A 23412-nucleotide genomic window follows, 5' to 3' on the forward strand; every position below is an offset into this window, starting at 1 on the left:
GTCTATTTCGTCTTTTGAACAATCAGAACTTAATGACATAAGAGTTTGGGCCTGGCCCATGAGCCTTGCTGTAGCTTTTGTTCCTTCACTAAAAATGCATTTGGTACACAAAGTGTCAACGTGAGAGTCGGGCACCTAACCTGCTTAAGGGCTTTTGAAACTCCCACTAGGCATTTCATTACCTTTGTTCATCTGGTCCACTGTATCATTTCTGCAAAGGGCCTGATTCTGAGATGCAACATGCCTACAGTTTCCATTGCTGCAGCACCTTTTGGGATCCGGCTTCCCATTTCCACCTGAACTGGAATAATCGGCCATTACCTTGGGTATTATTTTGATTTCACTGATTTAGCAGAGAAGACAAAGCCTCTCTTCATCTATCCCAACAGGTGCTTCACCATACCCCGGGGTGCAGATTGATGAGGATTTTTGCCGCCGCCTCAAAGAAGGAACTCGGATGAGATCGCCAGAGTATTCTACCCCAGAAATGTGAGCAATCCCAACTTTCTGGGACAACTGCTAGGGTTTAACCCATATAAGAGGGACTTCTAGTAGAATGCTGAACTGGAGGTAGAAAGAGGGATTGCTTACACTGCCACCATCTGTTTTCTAAATTTTGTTTGTTAAATATGGCGGGTGCATTAATACCACAGTCAAATAACAAAAAACACCAAGTCAGCTACAGGGCCAAGCCATTGTTCATGTAAAAGGTTAATGGATTGTTCAAGGGTGGCTGTAGTGTATGAAATGTCTGTTTAAGGAACTATCAGGTCTTGTAAGATCTCCATAACCTTGACCTTCTTTCAGTGACCCAGTCAGGTCTGCAACTTATAGTTAATCTAGCTGAGTGTCAGCAACCCAGAGGGGTACTTGAAACATAGCAACAAATAGTAAAGATACACAACCTGGAGGTTAAAGTCCTTCAGCACACTGGAATTTATTCAAACAATCATCTTCACTGGAGCTAGTGGGTGGGCAGTCATCTAAATAAGGAGACAGATGGCACCAAAAAAATGTTGGGAAGAGAAATCTAAGGCTCTTGCAATTCCTCTGCTTTCCCATAGTTATCAGACTATGCTGGACTGTTGGCATGGAGTACCTACGGAGAGGCCCACCTTCACAGAGCTGGTTGAACGCTTAGGAGACCTCCTCCAGGCAAATGTTCAGCAGGTATGCCAGTTTATGAGGCGGTTTATGTTTAGAAGCTGCACATGTGTCTGGGTATATGTGTACATGCATATGCAGACTGTAACCAGCTATGTCAAGCAATGATATTAGATGTGACCTGGTAATGAAGCACAATGAAAATGCCTATTTGGGTGCGGGTGGGCAAGGGAAATGCTACATATTCAAAGGGAATTGTGTTTCAAAAATGAGATGTTTATCCACCCATAACAAACAGAAACTTACAGTACATTAATTAAAATGAGGCTCAGTTGCCCCCTAGAGGAACAATAGCTCTTTATCTCACAAACATTTTTAATTAGTTTCCAACATTGCAACCTGCCAATAGTTTGGCTTGTTGCATACAGCAAGTTTGAACTTTCTCTCTCCCTCATTTTCTCCCCGTGTTTGTTCATTGTTGCTTTTAGAAGCTTTAAAATGAAGCAGTTTAAGGCTCAAAGAGTCAATTGCATAATTGTCAATTTCATAATAGTTGAATCAACCTCTTTTTTCTCTGTTCAAGACAAAAAAGATCCCACAGATCTGTTATGTAACTGCCAAATTCATGAGGAGAAGAAATCAAGGTTTCTCTTCATGCCCCTTCTGTTGTGGAAACTAATGAGTTAGGGAAGCTCAGGAAAGGGAGGGCAAGTTTGCAATGTGAAGAACTTGCGAGGCTTATAGTCCAAGCAAAGGAAATCAAAGAGAATGTAGGGATTGTGATCAGGGACAGAGCAGTTAATTGAGTCTCAGAAGAGAAATCAAGCGAAGGAAATTTTGATAAATGCTTTTCAGAAGTTAAACAAAGAGCTATTTCTAGATGCAACTGTAATAATTAGGGCTTGCTGATGACATTTCATAGCTTATTATGATAGATGCTGACTATTAAGGTTGCAGTGGCCTCTGTTGTAATGAGGAAAGAAAAGTGCTTTAAGGAGGCAGTATGAAGGAACATCTTGCTAAGCACAAGTTGCATGTAAGCACATTGGCTAGAAAATAAGCACCGTCCATTTCAAATTCCCAGCACAGCTACAGCATTGCTAACCACAGGTGTTCTAGGATTCTCTGTCCCTGTTTTCCCACAGCTAAAACATGGAGATTTGGATGTCCTCAGCTCCATAACAGGAGCCCTAGAGAATCCCCCAAAATGGCAGTGCAATGCAAATGTAGTTGAACGTTTAACTGAGTGCCCATCAGTGGACTCATTCTGTGTAATGAAGGCTCACTGGCTGCTCATTTAGGCCATAGGAATAATAATAAGTGGCTGCAGACTTGTTAAGGATGCAGCATTAGGAGCCTGTAAAGGCCAGCTGCTTGCAGCTATTTCAGATAAACACCATGGTGTCTCCAAAGCAGAAACCAGTCCCTGATACCACATGCTCAGGATTGCTTGGTCTTCTCAGCTGGCACGAGCAGAACTGTCAGAACTCCTGCTACATCTAGAAGCATGGTGCTCGATCTTGTAGCCCTGTGGGCCCAGTGAGTGGTGTGGGGCCGGTCCCTGGGCTGGATTGGGCTCTGGGGCTTCTCACAGGGTTCAGAAATTTGGTAGCAGGGGAGTGGTGCCACTGTCCCACCATCACCAAATTTTCAGGCCTGTGGGGACCCAAGCAGGCCTGGGGTTGAGCATCCCTTTTCTAGAATATGGGGGGATCTGGAGGTCCCACACCCTACTGCCAAGATTTATAATGCTCTCAACCATTCTTCTTAGAAGATCTCCCAAAGTGAAAGAAAAGCCCTGTGCAAAAACTACAGGGTAGTAAATGTTGGAGTAAGGCCATTAATTCTGGCTTTAGCATATTGCAGCTATACTAAAGAAACAATCAGACACAGAACCAATATCTACTGGTTTTCCTGGTACAGAGCCCTGTTTGGGAAATGGTTCCTATGGCATATAGCAGCCATTAATATACCAGCTGTAACACAGGAAGAGCTGATCCTCACCAAGTGTATTCCTTCTGTATTATGATACATGTAGGATGGCAAAGACTATATTCCACTGAACATCACATTATGCCCTGATGGAGAATCTAACCCAAAAACCTGCCCAGTGGAAGACAATTTGAGCAGCCGCATTAACCGCTGGAGTGCAGTGGAAGCAAGGTGAGGAAAATGCTTTCTTATGTTGGTTTAAGTTAAGAATCTAGATAATTCAGAGTCCATGCTGGGAAATAAGTCATATATCACTTGGGAAGATGATCTTTGTGAGTAGCTTCAGGGTAGTGTCGTATTTTATGACTCATATGACTCTGCTTGTCAAGGTTCAGCTTATTGGTTACAGCAAAGGTATCAGACTCAAATCAGTTGGAGGGCTGCATTTCCTGTTTTTCAGGTACCCATAAGCTACACCACCCATAATTCTGCCTGCTGCTGCAGGAAGCCCCACCACCATAGGTAGAGCCAAGGCTCTGACTGCAGAAGCAGGCAAAAGTCCATGAGCCGGATGACCCAGCTCCACAGGCTAGATCTGGTCCACAGCGCAGATGTTTAACCCCCTTGGGTAACAGGACATAGAAGAAAATTCAATGAAAGATGCTGAATTTGAGCTACAGAGGAGTCACTTGGGAAAAAAGGATGATGACAGAATCATGCTTGGCTATACACCGGGGTGGGCAAAGTGAGGCCCAGGGGCTGGATGTGGCCTGCCAGGCCATTCTATCCAGCCTGTGGGACCCCTGAAAATTTAGAAAATTAATATTTATCTGCCCCAGGCTGCCTGTCATGTGGCCCTCAATAGCTTCTGAAAACTCAGTAAGCGGCCCTCCACCCAAACTAATTGCCCGCCCCTGCTATACACTAATGTCTTGCCCTTCTGGTTTTCAGTATTAATAGTAAGAAGCGACCACTGAGTGTGAAGACATTTGATGAGGTGCCAGTGGAGAAGGAGAAAGTTATGCATGAGGTAAGTGAGGGGACCATGTCTCTTTCCACCAGTGTTCATGAGGCCCATAAAGAGTTTCTGGAGCATGTGTATACTTCATTCAGGGAGATGGAAGTTTGGCCTGGGAGCTGCATGCCAGCGAATAGAGGTCTGCACATTGCTTAATAGAACAATTCAAAGAGAGTCTAAGGGCTGGTTTTCCCAGGTGTGCTCAGTGCGAGGCACTTAGTCATATTGCTGCTTGGGAATTCCTTCCCCCTGGTCCCCTAGAAAAAGGCTGGGGAGGAACCCCTGAAAGATCTTGCTTTCATTTCAATATGGAAAAAAAAACAAAAATTTGGAACCTCAACATCTTTCAAAATGTGGCATTCCAGTTTTTCATCCAGCTTTGTGCTTTGTGTGGCCACTTCTAAAATCATAGGTTTCTCAGGTCCTGGATGGCTTCTGTTTGTCTTCCTTACAAAATAATTCAGGGGCTGTGTTTGTGTTTCAGCTTCTTGAAGGCATATCCCTGTATGGTGCTTGCTACAGAGATAGATTCACTAGCACTAAAGTGGTAGCCTTTCCACTCAAAATCTACATAGCAAGAAGCCTGGGGAGGCATGAAGCCATTAAGAGACCTTCTGGTTGAGGAAGAGAATGAGCACCTATATGCTGTAGTGCAGCAAAAGGAAAGTAGGATGCACACAGTTTTGCCTCACACTGCAATCCCAAAGCAGGGAACTCTCTCACTCTTTGACCTGCACGGGGAACCTCTTGTCTAGCCAGCAGATATATATTCCACATCAGACAATGTCTGTGACTATTGCTTATTGTAGGAAACAGATCTCTTTTTCATTCTTTTGCCCATGCAGAATTGATGCCTATTATTATCTCAATGCTTTGTCATGCTTAGTTTATACAGCTTTATCTCTAGTCTACAATCTGTTTTGCTAATAGTTGTGCCATTTTGCACACCTGTTTTGCAATTGCTTGTGCCTGTACATCATGTTCCAAAGATTTCATTATTAGAGGCCTTTCTAAAATAACTACATGCATGGTAGGGGTATTTTCCCAAAGTTTTGGAAAGGGGTAACACTTTGAAATATTGGTAGCATCTCAGTGCCAGATTGCAGTAGAAACCTTGCATAAATATAATCCTTACTTGCAGTGTAAGTGCATCACGATGACTATCATTACCTTAAATGCCAATGGACTGTTTAGGTTCCAGTTTCAAAGGGCTACTCAGGAACATTCAAAAGATAGCATTACCCCATTCTCATATTTGTGCTAATTATTTGTAATGTTTTGATGAGTTGTTAACAGGTTTTTTTTCTTTAAATAATTTCAAGACACTATGAAAACAGAAGTACAGGTCATTTATTTCTTGGCCAGCTTTCTAAAGAGACAGTGTAAAGAAAATCCAAGTCCTGTAAAATTAATGGGAGTTTTGCAGTGACTTTAGTGGAGCCAGGACTTCACTGTGTGTATTTATAAACAAGCTCCCTAACAGGAGCCTGTTCACACCAGGGATTATTAAAATATTTAAGAATGCGAATTTTCCTTTTATTCTTCAAGCTTTTTCCATAGTACCTGGTTTGGATGGCAAGATAAGACCGATCACAGTTTCATTTCCTACATCTCCTTTATTTTTCCTGTTATGCCCTATACAGTTGCTATTTTGCTTCTTTTGAACTCTCCTGAGGAGCAATTAAGACACAAAAGGAATTCCCCAAATCCCTCATTTGATTTTGTTGTCTTTAAAGGTACTTAGAGCAGGGACAGTTTACCTGCGAGTCTGTGCAGCACCCAGCACAGAGGCAGCCTGGTTCTGCTCATAGCCACCAGACATGACCTCAAAGCAAATAATGAACAGCAATTTTATCAGTGTTGAATCACTAGGCCCCCTTTTTAACACTTAAATAGGGTAAACCTAAGCTACCTAACTCAGCAGGATGGTTGAAAGGGTTTTCTTATATTAAGGGAGTTCAAAGATAGAGCCAGGAAGACACATGAATGATGACACTTTCCTTGCAAAGTGTTTGAATGAGTCTTTCAAGATAACTTTCACTTTCCTAAAACATCAGTAACTGCTAAATACTGGATATTTCAAAGAAGTCCAATACTGGGTATTTCATAGAAATCATAGGGTTGAAAGGGACCTCAGGAGGTCACATCTAATCTAACCCCCTGCTCAAAGCAGGACCAGCCCCAGCTAGAACATCCCAGCCAAAGCTTTGTCTAGCTGGGTCTTGATAAACTCCAAGGATGGAGCTTCCGCCACCTCTCTGGGTAACCTGTTCCAATGTTTTACTACCCTCCTGGTGAGAAAATTCTTCCTAATATCTAACCTAAACTTCCCTTGCTGCAACTTGAGACTGTTGCTTCTTGTGCTGTCAGCTGCAGACACTGAGAACAGTCCAGCTCCATCCTCTTTTGAACCACCCTTCAGGTAGTTGAAGTCTGCTATTAAAACCCCTCTCGGTTTTCTCTTCTCTAAACTAAATAAACCCAGTTCCCTCAGCCTCTCCTCAGAAGTCACATCCCCCAGCCCCCGTGCCATTTTTGTTGCCCTCTTCTGGACTCTCCAATTTGTTCACATCCTTTCCATAGTGGGGAGCCCAAAACTGGACACAGTACTCCAGATGTGGCCTCACTGGTGCTGAGGGGAATAATCACTTCCCTTGATGTACTGGCAGCACGCCTACCAATGCAGCCCAGTGTGCCATTAACTATCTTGGCAACAAGGGCACACTGCTGGCTCATGGACAGTTTATTGTCCACTGTAACCACCAGGTTCATTTCTGCAATGCTGCTGCCCAGCAAGTCGGCCCCCTGCCTGCACGGGTGCAGAAGATTTTTCCATCCTAAGTGCTGGACCTTGCACTTGTCCTTGTTGAATATCATGAGATTCTTTTTGGCCCAATCCTCCAATTTATCTAGGTCACTCTGAATCCTAGCCCTACCCTTCAGCTTGGTGTCATATGCAAACTTGCTGAGGGTGCACTCTATGCCATCTTCCAGGACGTTGATGAAGAAACGGAATAAAACCAGCTCCAAGACCAACCCCTGGAGCACTCCACTTGATACCGGCTCCCAGCTACACATTGAACCATTGATTCCTACTCTCTAAGCCCAATGCTCCAGCCAGTTTTCTGTCTACCTTACAGTCCATTCATCCAGCCCATACTTCCTTAGCTTTCCTGTGAGAGAGTTGTGGGAGACCATATCAAAAGCCTTGTTTAAATCAAGATACACCACATCCACCAGTCTCCCCACCAAGTATTTTAGGTAACATTTTATCTCATGAATGCAACCCTACAATTGTGTATGTTCTCCCTGTATCTCTATCCATTCAGATTGCAGCTATGCCATTTAGATCAGTAGGGATGAACCTTATGGCAGGTGTACCATGAATTAGCTTCACACTGGGCATGTCTACATGTGCCTTTACATCAGCTTAAATTTACTGCTCGTGATGCAGGTGTCAAATTTACATTCAAGTCAGCGTAAGTCGTCACATTTACTGAACTGTACAGGCGTGCATGTGTAGATGTACTCCCGTACTGTGCAGTAGTTTTGGTTACTGCACAATAAATGTGCATGTGTAGGCACACCTACTGTCCCTGAATGCCACTCCTATCTCTTTTTCCTGCCCAATCTGCTGCTCTGCTTCTGCTTCCTGCCCTTTCTGCCGCTGTATTACACACCTACCTCAGGTCTGCCACAGAAGCTGCTTATGCCACTTGTGGCACTCAGGCCACAGGTTGGCCATCCTGAGTTACCTAATATCCCTTTGTCAGGTTTAACAACTGATTTCAAGCTCTACTGTGCTAAAAAACTCCTGCTTATACATGCAACCAGAATTTCTCCTTAAAAATTGGAGAAAACCAAAGAAAGGCAAAATCGTCAGCATTACTTTTGTGGTTTCACAGTCTTCCAACTGTGTACATGTTTTGATCCCTGCACTTCCCATGGTATCTTAATATTAATTTTAAAGCAGCTCAAAACTTTCATCTCCATAAAACCAGCAAGGCAGTTTTCACAGGGAAAATAAAAGCACCAGGGAGACAGGCTGGCTAAAGGGATTGGTAATATAAGCCACGATTCAACAAAACATATAAATTTAAACTTAACTTCTAAATTGATGAGAGTTATATATGTTCTGAAAGTGGTTTGCTATGCGGCAGTTGATTTAGATGGTCAAGTGACTTGCCAAATCAGGACTGCAAAGCAAACCTTTGCTCTAGGATCTAGGTTGTCAGCATTCCTAAAGTTACACAACCCTTTTATATTACTTCTTCTGCCATGGAACCCCTACCCCTAGCTCCATGGGCCATGAATTGAAACAAAGCTGGGCAACCTCCTGGCCTGCTCCACCATCACCCCCAATCTCTTTGGAGAACCCCTGATGACCTATTGCAGAACCCCAGTTTAAAAACCACTGCCAAGGCTGTTTGAAGTCCAATTCTGCTTGTTAATGCCCAGCTGAGTCACTTTGGGGCTTGTGTGGAATAGGTCAGTAGATCTCACCCTTGTTCTAATAAAGAAGCCTCTAGATTAAAAATGAACTGCCACTATGGAGGGATTCCTTGTTGGCTTGCTTAACTTGAAACCCATAGCTGAATCACCATGGAGCCTCAACCCTACCTAATGGTGGCCACTTCATGCCAGGGTTAGGGAAAGCTTGAACTGATCTTGCCTGTGTTTTACCTGCTCTGTGAAGAAAGAGAAGACTTCAGTCTGGAGTCAGCCTATTCTGTGTTATAGCACAAAACGTGCTTTAGAAAAGGAGGAGGAAGAAGGACAGACGCCATCTGGAATTTACTGTTTGAACCATCCCCTTTGTTCTTCTTTCTTTCTCATCTTTAATTGCTGCCCAGCTCAACTCCTGCATCACACACTCTCCCCTGGCTGTGGTGTTTCTAACTTGAGAAATCTGCAGTGCTGTATATTCAGTTAACATGTTGCTGATGTCCTGTTTCTTTTGCTGTACAGGAAAGTGAGTCGGACAGCGGGATGGTGCTGACTTCTGATGAGATGAAAAGCCTGAAGAGGCTGGAAATCCGCTCCTGGCCCTACGGGATTATGGCTCTGGCGTGAGTACTTTGAGTACATTTCTTTGGAGTTGGTGTTGTGTCAAAAAAAACTCATGAAGAAAATAAGCGGGTTTTGATTCCAAATGACACACTTTAGTCTGAACAAGCAGACCATATGCAGCTCCGATTTTCAAGATTACAGTAGCGTGGCCATGGTTACTAAATTTCAGATTAATAGAAACAATCTAGCTTTGGTCAGAAGAGAGAAAAGCCATGCCAGTTGGCATATAATAAGGTAGACATAAAACACAATCCTAGACCTCTAAAAGAAATGTTGTGCTTACAAATGGATGCGTGCGTCTCTCCCCACAGCCTGGATAATAATTAATTCATCAGCCTTAGAACTGGATGCATCAGTGTCAAACGAGAAGTGGTCTCGTGCTTTGGAACTGTCATATCAAAGAGGAGCAAAGACTCTGACCTAGCATTGGCTTGTTTGTACAGATGTGGAAAACATAGCATAGGAACAAAAGGACTGAGGATGCATATAGACTATGTTTGGTTTATCCTGTCTGCCTCTTTTTGAAGTTCTTATTGAGGGGTGCAACAATTTCAAGAAATAAGAAAACTTTATAAATCAAGAGACTAGTAGAGGAAGAGCCCACCCATATCGATACATACCAGACATGCATCAGCCTATTTCCAACATAATGGGCAAGAGGGACTTTCCAGGTGAATAGCAGAGGAAGAACTTAAGAAGATGGGATAGGTACTAAAAGGCCTGTAAGCACCCAGAAGATCTCTAAACTTTCTTTTGTATAACTTCTACGATTTTCTTCTCTCTAACTTCTGACAGCCTCTCTCTGCCTGACCCCTTCCTACCCTCAACAGACGTCCAACACTTCTTAACGCTCTCTCCAGTCTGAGGAACCAATTGATCCACCTTTTCAGACTGTGGTTCCACATAGGCATTGTGCCAATGCTGAGTTTGTGCTTAGTCATACATAGCACAGGCCACCAAAACAGATCACAGTAAAAGACACAGTCATCAGAAAGCAAATGGAGTTTGGCTTCCAGAGTTTCATGTTCTTTTAGCAATCTGTAAAGAACAATCAGACAATGGCAGAAAGAGGGAGATGGCTTTGATGATGGAGTGTGTCTTTTCCATGTGTATCCTTACAGAAAAATCCTCTAGAACATACTAAAAAATGGTAACCCTTTTATAGGGGTTCGGGAATCAACCTGTAGAATCTCATAGAGATTACTGGCCCAGAACTCTTCAAAAAACTTTACAGGAAAGATTTTCAGTTCAGCTAATTAGATTTTTAGAGTTCTTTCTCTCTCAGAGGTTTTTTTCTCTGTAGTATGCAAGACAGATATAGTTCTATTGGCTTCTACCCTATTAAATTCAGTATGGATTTTCACAAGGGTAATTTCTATCATTCCTGACAGAACACACTGAACTTTTTGTTGAAGAGTGGTATCTTGGAAAAAGACTGCACTGAACAGTGTTTTAACACTGTGCACAATCAGTACTTGAGAAGGGCTATCTGTTTCTGACAGGCAGGGAGAGGAAAGATGGGAGAAGTCGACTTCATCTCTATGAATTCCTACAGTTTTTGGAGTACATTCAATATGCGGTATTTAGTGACAAAAGCTAGAGATCAGACTCATGTTGGCCTTGTTGCAGGAGGGTGCAGCTTTCAAATTCCACCGAGTCTATAGAAAAGGAGTATATTTCTGGGAGCAGTGTTGTCCAATAACATCCCCTCAGCAAGGTAGTTTACATGCACTGCCCCCGTACTAAAAACACAGAGATCCACCAAGGTCTGTATCACTCCTCCATCATGTATGAAACTTACCCTCCGTGCAGTCCTGTGTAGAGAGATTCAACTTCATGCAGGTACCACATGCAGTATAGTTGCATTAGCACAGCAGTCTGCTAGAACTGATTTACCCTGCTTCTGTACACTGGGCCATGTATACATATCCTGAGCCACAAGTACATAATTTCTCTAGGGACAGATGAATTGAAAATAAAAATATAATAATCTTCCTGTGGATATTTGTTCCTTTTTAAGATTTTAAAAATCACATTTGCAGCATCTATTTTCCCCCTTCTAAGATTCAGAAGTGTTGAAATAAGTAGTTTCTGGGTTGTTTTTCAACTCCCCATCCCTCTTCAAGTTTTTAGCAAGAACCAAAAGACCAAAATCCCACCAGACAGGGGATCTAACGGCATTTCTATCTAGAAGCAGAAATGTAGACATTCCATGACATAGCCTGTTCTCTGCAAAAGATAAAGCCTCAAATAAACCTTCTGAGCTGGACATTGGGAGTTTAGCTCAGAGTTTAAATTGGCGGAGCTCCACTGACTTCAGTGAAGTTATGCCATGATTTACATCCATTAAGCCTGCTAAGTTCAAATGTTCTTTGCTATTCCACTCCCTGCTCTGCACCTGGTTCTTCCTGGGGCAGTCAGTCCACCAAAGGGCATCTGTCTAGAAATCTAATGTAGGCACAAGCCCTGGAGAAACAACGTCCATCTCATTCTTTTTCCCAGGACCTTAGTGACTACAGGGTAGAACAGGGGCGTGTTTTTACTTGGTCAGTTTTTCCACTCAGTGTTTGAAGTCCAGCTGAGCAGTTGGCTTCCTTTTTAAATGATCTTGCAGAATTTCTGTGGCCCAAGAACATATTTATTTAAATATTAATTGCAGAGGGTCTTGCTATCCTTTCTGTTGAGGACATGTCATCCCTTGGCCTCCCCTACCCGTAACTTGAAAAACAGCCCCAAGAAACACATGTGATAGTCTCTAAATGGCTTGGAGAGGTCAGAAAAGAGTGTTGGTTTAGTAGGGGAGATAAAGTCATCCTTGTTAATTGTATATCTCTCTCTATCAAAAACATTTACCCTGGACCTGTTTCAAATAGTCGTTTTCTTCTTACACAAAACCTTTCAAAGGCTTAGCGTGTTTTCTAAACCAGGGTGGCTGAGTTTATTATTTTTCACCAAAATCTCGCTATTTATTTATCTTGCATTTGCTTTCTCCATTGAGTTTAAAAGTTGGCAACACTACACACCAGCGAATGCCAGTGTCAAGAGTTTATTGAAGATGAATCTGATACCCTGGGACTGGGAGTTCTATTAGACAAGTAATAACCATTTTTGAAGTCAAAGCATTATACGCTGCCATAGCAAGGAGAGAGAACAGAGGCACCATGGTGGAATTAGAGTCCTTAAAAGTGTATGGGAGATGCAACGTGTGCATGTGGGACATAACAGTGAACACTCCAGTGTCAGATTTCATCTTGTAATGTTAACAGACCACTGCAAAGCCAAGTTTTAAACTCCTCTTGGAGAATCTCTAATCAAGTCACTATTTAATATCTATAATAAATTTGGCATTCTTTTTCTTGTCTGACTTGATGATGCTTAGCTGATCTCCAATTATTTGGCTAATTTTGGCCGAGTGCCCTGACCCCAGCTGACTGGGGCTCAGCAGATGTGCTGCAGGCTCCATGATGCTGCACTGGGATTGCGTTGCTGAGAGCCATCCATTTAAGTCTAAGGCAGCCTAGGTGCACAAGAGTGAAAGCAAAACAATTGCACTTAGCAGCATCTGGCATTCCAGTTCAAATACAAAGTGTCTGGGGAAAATGCAGGGAATAGTAGCTGCTAGAGGAATAGCTGTACAACTCGCATCTTCATAATTTACCATAATTTATCTTCTGTGCTATACAGACACCCAGGGAAAATGGATCAGCGTTCCTGCTGCAGCCTCCTATTTCCATATGAATGGGATTTGGAGATAAAATCTCCATACACATACTCAAATGATCTGGGAGAATTCTCCTGGTTTTGTTTTCCTGGTAGAAAAACCTACCCAGAGACCCTGGAACAGACATTTGAATGGTGAGCCCCTGAAGAGCAGAGAACTCGCACTGTGATGCCGCATAGCCAGAGGCCCTGTGTACACATCTCAGAGTACTCTGCAGGCTCCCTCAGTCTACCTAGAGACAGATGGCAGCAGTGCACAGGGAAGCCCTGATTGGTTGATCCAGACTGTTCAGAGTCAGCCTGTGGCTCCCTGCAGCACAATGTGGTGATTGTGAAGGGGCATGTTCTGCTTCCCACTCAGCTGGAGCAGTAGACTCCAACCCAGGCAACATACTGTCTCTTGGCAGGAGAGGGGAGCAATGCACCCTGGGATTCTGGAGAACTGTGCTGTGGCTTCTCTCAGAAGGGAATGTGTACAGACATTTGATCTCCTAGGGAAATCTTTCCCAGGATTGAATTACCCCTAGTTGTTCCCAGGTTATTTTTCTCCTGGAGTGGCTATTTTTGCTCTGGAAGAAAAATTCTGAACATCTGTACAATCATATTTTCTCCTGGGAGGATGGAAGACATTCTTTTTTGTTGCTAGCCACCTTGGACTAGTGACATTTTCCTCTATGATCCTGTACCGGAGGAATCTAGATTGGAACGACCCCAAATTTAAGGCATTAGTAAACAGCTTCTGAAAATCTTGTATAAGTAACTTTCCAGGGTCACCCAGTGATGCAATGACAAGACCCCAGATGAGAAAAGGAATACTTGGTCCCCAAGCTCATTCTTTCAGGCTCTCTGCCTCACAGTCCGCTGTTCCATGCGTTTATTGGGAATTGCCCGTTGCTGGTGGTGCTGCAGTTTTCTGCCAGAGCCTTTCATTTGGCTTGGCTGCATATCTGAGATGTTTGGTCTGAAGTTATCACTGGTGTCAGCAGGAACAAGTCCACTGAAGCCCTAACAGTTGCAGTCACTTACTCCCATGGTAGGCTAGTCCTGATGGTGAATTGAATTTAGCTTTGTTTTGTGTTTAGAAGCGTTTCAAAGCAAAAAGATCTTTTGACCCTAACTTTTGAGGTCTCTGTGTCAGCAGACATTGAGATGCATTGAGCTTGCCAGAGGGGAAAGCAATATTGGCTTCTCACTTTCCTGTGTTCGTTGCCAATTCACTGAGGCAAACAGAATTACAGTCATAACTATTAGAAAAGAACCAGGGGTTAGTATGTAATATTTAATCGGGGGAAAAATATAGTAGCCTTAACCACTCTTACTCTGAAAAAGTGCTTCATTAAACACCTCATGAAAGCTGTTCTGAGGCCCTGAAGCTCACTTTCCCTTACTGTTACAAGATGTAGGCATAAGGCACAAATTGCTGTACCTGACACTACAGAACCCAGTTGCTCCCTTCTTACATGCAGCTTTTTAAATGCAGCCTCTGAACATGTCCCAGCTTTTTAAATGAAAATGACTCCAGACACCTGTCTGATCCCCTCTGCTTAGGGCAAGGTGGCTGGGCAGCAGTGTGCGGCTGTGTTCTGCCTTGCACTTCAGAACTCACTGATCAGAGCAGAACTGCCTCCGCTCCTGTTTCCCTCCCCTAAGACATATGCTTACAGTCATCGCTCCACTTGCACATTCCTCTTCATGTCATCTGACTTTTAAGCCGTTAGAAACTAGCTCCCTTATACAGGAAAATAAACAGCCCCAGCAATGAGTTCCCAGTTCTTGGGGTGTTGATTTTGATATTTCTCTTACTGTAAGCCAAAAATCAATGATTAATGGAGTGAGAGGGAAAAGACCAATTATGTCATCCAGTCTGTTTCCTTCTAACTGATTCAAATGATCCCTTCCAGCATCTTCTGCCTAGCTTCTACTCCCTCTCCAGGGTACTCATTCTGGCAGTCTATATATATTTCCTGATACTTAACCTATTTTTTCCTTTGCTGGTCTCAAGACCTGTCTGTATCATGCTGGGAGACCTGGGCAAAGCACTTGAACAATTTGAAAATGGCATGGTGAGACTTCGCTGTAGGTTTAACCAGGTCTCATTACCAGGCTAAAATTCTCTGTCTTTAGCCAGATCCCATGACCCATTAACCGTGTTCATGCTGATCCATGCCATAGATTTTAACTGTACTGTAACTGGGACAGGCAGACGTGTGTTGGTAGCTACTCTAATTCCAATTTATAGACTAAACAGGCCTTTGAGTATACCGACTTGGTCCTTACCAATCAATCCCTCAGCCTCCTGTGGCATTTACATCTGGCGTATAGGTTCAGAGCTGGGGGAACTATAGAACAAAAACCACAGACATTTGTAGATTATTATTATTATATCCCCATTAGTCACCAGTTAGCCAGGCTTAGATTGGTTCTTTTCATTCCCTCACCAGTTAATCCCTCCAACACCTCAGCCATTTTTTTGGTTCTGTTTTCAAATTTCCCTCGTTTGCAGCCATACTAAAATAGATTTTTCCAATAATATTTAATGTGCAAACTGCAGTGTTCAGACCCCCCTAAGAAGGGTACAAGGTCATGTGGAAACTAATTCAAGGATTTCTGAATTATTATCACTGCCTTGGAACAATTTCTCAATGTATTTTAGGTGTCTCACTCTCCCCCTCTTTCTCCATAATTTCAAGTGATAACACGAGTTATGCAGGAATTAATGGAGACATGAATAATTATGAAGGGTGTTGTGACATTGATCAGGGCCTCCTTTCTACCTTTTCCCATCACATGTGAACAACAGATTATTTGAAAATGAAGGTTAGTGAAAGAAGAATCAATACAGGGAATATTTATTTAGATAGCATAAGTTCAACTTGGGAATTCATTGAGTCAAATATTATGGCTGGATTTTAAATAGGATTAGGTCACAATACATTTATTAACATTTGTAGCTCTGTAATGCCATGAGTAATAAAATCATGTGTTTTGGGCCATAAACTATTTTCCTGTGGGGCTCAGGCTTGTTTCTCCTAATATACAGTATTACAGCAGTTGGCTTTGAATGCGGTACTAAGGGAGGGGTTGCTTTCATTTGAAGCACTAAGTACTAGTTGCTGTTGAAAGGAGGATACCAAAGTAGATGGACCAGTGATACTTGACAAAGTGTGGCTGTATCTGTAGCAAATGAGATTACAAGTCAGAACAAGAAGGCCTTAGCCTTGCCTTCTGATATCTTCCAAACATATGAGCTTTCCCTGCTACGGAGACAAAAAAAAAAAAAAAAAGGGTAGAATGAAGCATCAGTAAAGACAGAACATTAAAAAGGTAAAAATACAAAGAGCCTAAGGTTGTTTTAATTTTGGAAATGCATTTTGGATTAAGGTATGTTTTCAAAAGTTAATTGCATTTCAGTCTGCTATACGTGGTGAATCAAACAACTTGCTTCTGACCTACCTCATCATCTCTCGGGCTTTGGAGCAAATATTAAATGTCACTGTTTTAGAATCTCTTCAAACATCAGTGTGATTTAGGTGATAGACAGAGCCATTCCCAGATCCAATCTCCTGACCTAGAGGGGACACAAATGTAACAAGAACATTTTCTGGGAGCCAACAAGGGTCTGAAAGTTTCTCATTGTGTGGCCTCCCTAAACCCTAATAACATTTCTTTTATCCAGAACTCTAAGACACACAGGCTGGGGGCCAAGTTACACAGATACTTTTGTGCTTCTCCCAGTCTCCATTGACAACTTTAATACCTGGCAAATTAAAAGCCAGAGCATCCATGGAATCAGCTGACAAGTGTCAACAGGAGTGGGTAATAAAAAGAGAAATACGTAAACAAACAGTGAGGCAGAAAGGTGGCTCTGTTGCTTCTGTCAGATGTAGAATTTATCTAAAGACCATGGAGGGAGTGGGGATACAGGGTCAGCTGCCAACTGTGTGGTATTTAGAAGCAACTCCCACTGATATTTTTCTCTGGACCAGGGAAAAAGAAAATAATTTAGATTTTGACATTAAAAGTTTACCACCGTGCTGGAACTCTCAAGGTTGTAGCTTATTTTAGTCTTCAGAGGCAACCTAGCAATTAGTGACCTGCACTGCCAAACAAGAGATTGGGTTCAACTCCAGTCTGGATTTACAGGACCAACACAGTGGAGTTTATGTATGCGGCTGTGGATTGGAGTTCATTTCAGAGATGCAAGAGGCAGCCTAACAGTTAGCTACCTCCATCACCAGGCAGGAATCCTGGAGTCATTTTCTCAGTCCAGGGATGAGCAGGAGGGACCAATAGTATAGTGACCACTACAGTGAATTGAAAATCAGCCCTGGTGTGAAAATGGTGCATCTCCCAAACTTGGTAGGAATTGTACCTTTCTGTATTGTGGTAGAATTTGCCTCAAGATATCAGGATTAAATAAATGGCTTAATAGATTAAGACCTCCAAAATATAATTTAACACACACCGACTCATCACACTATAGACAATGACATAGGGGCATGACTATGTCGCAGTGCACACAGACACAAGCCAATACGTTGCCACAGCAAATACATATGCCCTGGTAGCCTTCTAGAGCTACTAGAGCAATGTCATCGAGTCAGATTGAAATTATGGATTATTGCAGAAAGATGCTGGTTAAAAAGGTGTAAACCCAGTAGAGAAGTTCAGAGAGCCACCATCAAGGTCTGATTTCTTATCAAAACCATTTCCATATCAACCAAAACTCTTTTGCAAAAGCGCTTTGAATTCCTCAAGTAGGGGGATGTTTCAGGGTAGTCTACAACAATATAGCTACCTTGTTTGTAAACAGGTGAACTTCTTTTCAAGACCAACTTGTGAATGTACCTAACAAGAGGATACTCACACTCCCTTAGGATTCTGCATGTCTGCTTTACCCAATAGGGGTGCTATGGGGTAACAGTGCCTCTTCTCCCCATCAGCCCCTACAGTAAAAGAAGACTTAGCTGACAGACTTCTCAACTCTTAGCTGACAGACTTCTCAATAATGTGGTAAGCAAGGGAGATTTGCCCTACAGTGCATACAAGGTGCACTCTTGCTTCCCATATAGTTACAAATTGAAGTCCATCATAGATTATTCATTAATCTCATCTTTTACTGACTTAAAGAAAAATCATAGCCCATGGTTCTGATTTCAGAAAAAGTCAGATCACACTGAGCTGGTGTCAGAGCAAGGAGAAGAAATATCATCACCTGTACATGACAGTAGCATTTGTAGCTAGGATACATTCAGTGCACTGAAGGGTGGTTAGGGAAAAAGACAGAGCATTGGGTCTCCTCTGGGTTTTATCTTTAGACCCATTCCTGAGCACCTCTGGGTATCTCACTAACTCACGTTTTCAGCACCCCATCTGTAAAATGTTACCTATGTTACAGGGATACTCTGAAGTTGTATTCATTAATAGGTGTAACGTACCTTGGAGATTAGAGAATGACCAACATGAAGCTATTGAAAGAAAAGGGCAAAATCCTATACGGAAAGTGTCTATATATTGTATTGTTTGCCTTTGTGTTCAAACAGGAGGAGAGCTGTCAGCAAGAGCAAAGAGTCCATTCTAGCTGATCACGAGCGTGAAGCTGTGAAATACCAGCCAACAGTGCAGGTCGAAGAGGACGCCTTGGATTTCACACTGGAAGACTCAGTTCTTCTGCCAATGGATCCAAACCTGGAATGTCACAGTCCACCACCAGATTACAACTCTGTCATCCACTACTCCACCCCTCCAGTGTAACGAGTCCAGTCCAAGCCAGGTCCTGTTGCGGCTCTTTCTACAATGCTGGATTCTAACGTTCTTCCACACTTGTACAGATTATTTAAAGGGACCAGAGTTAAAGGGGAGAAGGGAAATCACTCAGCACATGGGTTGATATGTCCCTTGTTGATGCATCCCTTTGTGAATGGAAACACTTTAAAAGCAGTTACAGCACTACCTTAAAGGCATATTTCAGTTTAGCCAGTCAATTAACATTCTACATACTAAAAGAAAAAAATAGAAGCTACGGCCCCTGCTCCTTCCTCTCCTCCCAGGATTTCTCACTGGCAAATGCAGATATGCACGTCACTTCAGGAGCATTCTGCTCGTTCCATATGAACCACTGAGGAGGGCAAAGTTGAATACAATGTTGAATCAGCCATGCCTGTGCCCTGAAAGGATTACACAATAGGTGCTGTTAGGGGATCACTAAAGAACTGCAGCTACAAACTTTGATTTGGATTTGGGGAACAAATGAAAAATTCAAGATTATTGTTTTAAAAAGTGATGGGGATTTTATTGTCCCTCCCCAAATGCATGTGAAATAGGCATACATGTTTTCCTTAAAGCTGGTAATCTAATATTGTGTACGTGCTATGACATCATGTTTCTGTTTAGCTTCTGAATACCAGTCTCTCTAAAAAGAAGCACTCCCTCCAGGTTTAATGGCTGATGCCAAGCACAGTTTGATCTCTGGAATGCCAGCCTGTACCAAACTGTGGTACTTCAGTGTGTGCCCAGGGAACAGCCTGGTCCCCTTGCCAAGGTAAACATCAGTGTGGCATACAATGCCCCCTGCACCCAAACTCTGCGTGTGCCAGTCAGAGCTCTTAGAAGTCTAATCGTCAGAGCCCAACTGGATCACAGATCTACAGAGCTAACATCTGAAAGAGAGCTTCCCCTCTTCCCCCCCACACCAGACATGTGTGCAGCAGGGTTTGAAGGTTTGTGAGCACGCGTACCCAAGTCCTTGCAGCAGCCTCACAAGCACAAAAATAATCCTTGCCATTTGAATGTCCTGTGAAGTAATCTCAGCTGACGTTAGAAATTGAGGAAGGGATGAAACGTCTAGGATGTCAAATCTAAAACGCAGCTGAGGGAGATGCTCATTGACAGTCAAGCCTGTAACCTTTTAAAATTATAGCTCTGTGCAGGGGATCTGTATGCATGTTCTCTTTGTGGGAGAACCTACACAGCCCTTCCCCTCCCACAGGTTTGAAGCTGTGTTTTGACTTCTTCAGAGGGAGAGAGTTTTTTCAATGAACATAAGCCAAGGGAAATTTAAAAAAAACCAAACTTGGCAAACAATATGGTCATGTCCCCCTAACATATTCTACATTATAAAAACAACCCAGACTGCCTCATAACATTACAAATGCTTAGGCAGAACTGATTACATTGAAATAAATAGGAAAGAAGCCTCAGGTATTATCACAGGGGAAATGACAGGCCCAGCACCACGTTAACTGTGAATGGCAAAGCATCTGAAAATGGGGTTCTTGGGAACTGAGGTCCTGGTTCTCTTTTATTTTTATATAGATTAACTCTGAAGCTAAAGATAAGAGATATGAAGTAACTCACAATCCCCTTGTTTGCAGCAGACCTGCCAGAGAGTTGTGGTCTGTAGTTGCTTTACGGTCATTTTTGCACTTCTTTGTATTTTAGTTGCTATGCATTAACTAGAGCTGGTCAAATAATGAGAGAAAATTGGTGAGGAAAAATGTATCTACAGAGCTTTCTGTTGCTTGTTAGATCAGTTGTTCGGTGAATATTAAATTAACCAGCCATGGGTCCATTTGAATAATAAAATACTTGGCTTACAAATTATTTATTCTCAAGACAAATGGAAAAAAAAATGTGCCCATACATAATTTGGCTAGCTCTAGCATTAATGGTGTTGATGTGAGGTGGTTTGATGTTGTGCCTTGCTCTGTAGCTTGTGAGAAATTATGGTGTGTAGAAGCTTTTGCTTGTGAAATAAGGAAGCATCAGGAAAAAAATAACAGCTGCAAGTATATAAATGTACTCTCCATTTTTAAAAGAAAATTGGAAACACTGCTGTGCTAATTAGCTGCTTCCAAGAAAGTTCAACATATTTTCCCCTTCCTTTTTCTTAAGAACGCAATCTGCAGGGCCTTATCTGAAACTAAAGGCATGGGGAGGGTGCTACCCAAGTAGAACCCAAGGGGCACTTTTATTTAAGGAAACTGTGCACGTAGAGAGTCTCTTTATGGCTGTTGGCCAGCATCCCTCAGGGCTGCTCTTGCGTCACATGAAGTTGTCTAACAACACGGAAGTACAACCCCATGCACTGGGGAACCCCAGTTTAATCACCGACAGGCCTGTTAAAATGGAGGGTCTCTTTGTAGTCCCAGGGTCAGGAGCTTTCTAGGGCTTGCCATGCCTAGGATGCCAAAGATCAGTTCTTCAGTGACCCATTCATCTCAGGCAGTGGGTGGAAGGTTTTGGTTTAATCCTGCCAGCCCCACAGCATTTAGAAAATGCTTCCAAGAAGCTGCAAATGACATGTTCACACAGACGTGTTTCCAATTTTTGCATGGGGAAATTATTTCCCCTTGTTGGTAAATGCAACCAGCAAAAACATTGCCTGAAAAGTATTATTGAACATATGTGTCTTGTATTTTATTTACTAATATTTTGTTTGTCCTTTCCTCATCCCCCTTTATTTAATTATTGTTCTGTCCTTACGTTGGTGTATATAATTTACCCAGTAGAGGCAAATATAGCGATTCATTTATATGGTAATGTATGTAAGGTCTTAGTCAAAAGAGAAAAGGAGATTCTCTGATGTAACAGAGTTAAGCATCTTTACTAAACATTTCACTAATGCTTGCAGGACAGGCTTCCCTTTAAAGCACCTTCCTAGCCCCATTTTATAGAGACTCTCCTTTTGGCTGTTTGCATTTTGGACTCTTGTTTATGCCCTTTGTTATTTAGCTTCAGTTGGAAAACAGGGGCTGGATTCCTTCAGGAGGAATCCAGTGGGCTTGTCGCATTCCTCGAGGTGGCAGCCATGCAGCTCCAGGTAAAGAGGAGAGATTTTCACTGACTTTATTCTAACTCAAGGCTGACCTACTGGCTGGAAGAAGAGAGGGAGCCAAATTGTTAAGTGATGTAGTGTTTGATATTTTTCAGATTTCTCAGGGATTCCTATTTGACTCCAGAGGGCAGCCAGCCACCTGCCTTGCCAATCTGATTCAGCTCAGTTACATTGGCTATTTTACATGGTGCTTTCCCCTTCTCTTTTTCTCCTGCAACTCTGCAATTTGAGGGCAAAGGGACTCAGAGCTCTCAGGGGCAAGGATCATCTTTTCCCCTGACGACTGCTGGAGTCAGCTCAGAGGTCAGGGGCATGCCGCTTCCACACCTACCTCAGTACGGTATTCCAGATGGTGTTTCTTGACCCTAATGTTTTCTTGCCCCCATCCCTTTTCCTCACTCTCCATTTACCCATGAACATAGAAGGTTCCTGTCACTGCCTCCCTTCATGGACCCTCCCAAAGACTTCTGGCTAAGGTCAAGTGTAGAACCATTTTCACTCAGTCACCTCCTCTATACCTTGACCTTGCTGGGAATTAAGTAGACCATTTAAACAGGATTTAAATAGGCCTTTTCCATCTTGATTTTTCCCTTCCTTGAAAAAAGTCCCTTTGTTCTATATTACCTAGAAATCTCACTGTATCTCCTTTTTGAACAACATAAGCTTCCTTCTTTTCAGAGTGTTTAAGCATTCAGTATCCAGTACGCCAAAGTCCAGTGGATTTGTCCCTGAATCCCATCCATCTCCATGCTTTCACTCAGACAGTGTGATTGTTCTCTGGCCCTTTTGCTGTCTCTTAGTCTGAAGTGGGGTGTCAAGTGAGATCTTGGGTCTGCTCCCAACTCCCAGCCCACCACAGGCAATGAGGAAGATCAGATTGAAGTGGAAATCTCATGTCCTAAGGTATTTCTCTAGAGTGGGCCCAAACATGGGAAATAAAATCTGAACCCCCCAGTAGCTTTTGAGACATTTAGATTTGAATCTCAATATGGATCCAGACTCCACAGTTATCATCTTTAGTTTGAGTGCAACTCTGTCCTGCTGCTCCCATGGGAGCTGTGTGGAAGACTATGGAAGGCCTTGGCACTTCCTGCCTCATGGCAGAGGGGAAGCTGGCATTTAAGCCTGCAACCATGCAGCCAAACCTTATCTGCCTTTAATGCAGTTACCAAGGTGGAAGCTTGGATTGATGTTTTCTAGGTCCCAAGCCTCAGCTGGAGGATTACAGGGAGTGAAATGTCTAGCAAACAGTTCCTAGCAAGACACGAGGCACCGGGCCTTTGCAAGATGAGACTCTGAGCTCAAACACAGGTCTTTTGTCTATGAAAAATCAGGAGGGAAAGTACACACAGGGAGGCATGTATTACCCTTGAAATAATGGCTAAATCTTGGGGGCCCTTCTAGGTTTTCATTTTGATCTTTATTCAGGCAAGATCTTTGTCATTCAGTGCAGTAATGACTGAGTAAGGACTCATTAAAAATTGAGTGTGGCCTTCAGGAACTGAGTCTAACAAAAAAGTATCAGACTGTAGAAGTGTGTTGCCTCAGTTCTGGCCTGTTTGCTACAAATGTCTGTTTGGAACCCCAAGCCAAGTCTATACAGGCTATGGTTATAGGAAGACTGATGCAGTGAGAAGAGTCCCATTGTCCTGCTGAATAATCCTAAGTGCTGGCTCCATTGTTATCCCTCAGTCAGTCTTTCCTTAGACCTTGAGCTGTCCAAGTCATTAAT

At 42.8% G+C, this 23412-nt stretch overlaps 1 protein-coding gene across 2 annotated transcripts in view; it reads left to right on the plus strand.

Moving 5' to 3' along the window:
• The window catches only part of LOC109313679 (vascular endothelial growth factor receptor kdr-like), a 169778-nt gene extending 148648 nt beyond the window's left edge, over positions 1-21130 (plus strand). For both annotated transcript variants that reach the window (XM_019540354.1, XM_019540355.1), the window contains exons 25-30: positions 390-489; positions 1065-1170; positions 3143-3267; positions 3988-4066; positions 9023-9123; positions 18388-21130. In XM_019540354.1, coding sequence (XP_019395899.1) covers positions 390-489; positions 1065-1170; positions 3143-3267; positions 3988-4066; positions 9023-9123; positions 18388-18598 — 722 coding nt within the window. In that variant the 3' untranslated portion in view covers positions 18599-21130. The remainder of the gene's footprint in view (positions 1-389; positions 490-1064; positions 1171-3142; positions 3268-3987; positions 4067-9022; positions 9124-18387) is intronic.
• The last annotated feature ends 2282 nt before the right edge of the window (positions 21131-23412 follow it).

The sequence above is a fragment of the Crocodylus porosus genome, unplaced genomic scaffold (assembly GCF_001723895.1).
Source record: "Crocodylus porosus isolate Cpor-Errol unplaced genomic scaffold, CroPor_comp1, whole genome shotgun sequence".
Classification (NCBI taxonomy): domain Eukaryota; kingdom Metazoa; phylum Chordata; order Crocodylia; family Crocodylidae; genus Crocodylus; species Crocodylus porosus.